The sequence below is a fragment of the Malus domestica genome, chromosome 13 (genome assembly GCF_042453785.1).
Source record: "Malus domestica chromosome 13, GDT2T_hap1".
Taxonomy (NCBI): Eukaryota; Viridiplantae; Streptophyta; class Magnoliopsida; order Rosales; family Rosaceae; genus Malus; species Malus domestica.
This window is the reverse complement of record NC_091673.1, coordinates 35,415,915-35,417,089: the sequence shown is the minus strand read 5'-3', so window position 1 is coordinate 35,417,089 and position 1,175 is coordinate 35,415,915. Positions and strand designations below refer to the sequence as shown.

The window sequence follows — 1,175 nt, the reverse complement described above, 5'->3', positions numbered from 1 at the left end:
ACGCACACCCAACGCAACATCAACAAAATTTATCCTTGGCCGAGCTCGGCCGACGAGTTGGCACGCCCCGCATTCACCGAATGACGTAGTTAGCTTATAGATTACTCGGCCTGCGCGCCACGTAGGCTTGGTAGTTTTTAGGGTCAACAAGTTCACAATCCATTCTTAGACAACCTCTTGGCAACATTTTTAATTTTTGGTTTAAGATTGTTAGACCCTTTAGAAATATCAAATATTTTAGCAGAAGTACCAGTTTGATTAAAAGGTTTGGAGTACTTGAAATTCTTACATGAATTATTTCCAGCATTGTTGAATTTCTTCCTCTTTCCTCCTTGCACAAAATTCTTGCTTTTGCAGAGTCTCTTCTTGAACACATTGTGCGATGAGCTCATCTATATCCCAACTCTTGCCTTGTGTATTATAAGACACCTTCAGTTGAGAATATTTGATTGGAAGAGCCTGGAGAATCATGAAAACCAACTGTTTTTCTCCAATATTAACATCCATTGAGTTTAACTTCTTAGCAGCATTGCTCATCTTCAGTATGTGATCTCGAATTGAACCAGTACTATCAATCTTATAGGTTGTCAGTAAGGCCATGTATTGACTGATTTCAGCCTTTTGAGACTCCTTGAATTTCTTGTCAATTGCACTTAAATATTCAGCAGCTAATTCATGTCTTTTGATGCCTCCACGAACTGTATCAATTATGCCACTTTCCAGGATGGAGGGTGCCACCTTGTTGACTCTCATCCAGCTTTCATGGTCTGCTTTCTTTGTTCTAGTACTCTGGTATGTGATTATTGGTTTTGGAGCATCAATGGCAATGTCATACTCATTTATAGTCAATAGCAATCCAATATCACGTCTCCATTTCTTGTAATTACTTCCTCTAGTGAGGATTGGGATGTTAGCTAAGTTCAATGTCATCAATGATATTGCAAATACTACATACGAAATCACAAACATGAACCAATTAGGTTCTTGATTTCCTTTTGCAGATTACACATCATAACTTACATCAATAATTCATACATATAAACTTAACAACTAATAACTGATAAGCATATATAGATAACCAATAGATGTCTCATGCATAATGATGTAATATCAAAATAAAATGATCATCAGAATAAGAAGATCATGACTTTGCAAGATATTGGAAAATTATAGCC

The 1,175-nt window shown here is 36.7% G+C and overlaps 1 protein-coding gene across 1 annotated transcript; it reads right to left on the bottom strand.

Moving 5' to 3' along the window:
• Nucleotides 1-294: 294 nt before the first annotated feature.
• On the bottom strand, nt 295-930 carry LOC108169487 (uncharacterized). The gene has a single exon (XM_017322927.1). The coding sequence runs from the start codon at nt 928-930 to the stop codon at nt 295-297; it is 636 nt and encodes a 211-aa protein (XP_017178416.1).
• Nucleotides 931-1,175: the final 245 nt, after the last annotated feature.

Excerpts from the sequence above, each read along its gene's own strand:
- LOC108169487 (XM_017322927.1), bottom strand. The coding sequence starts at position 930 with ATGACATTGAACTTAGCTAACATCCCAATCCTCACTAGAGGAAGTAAT.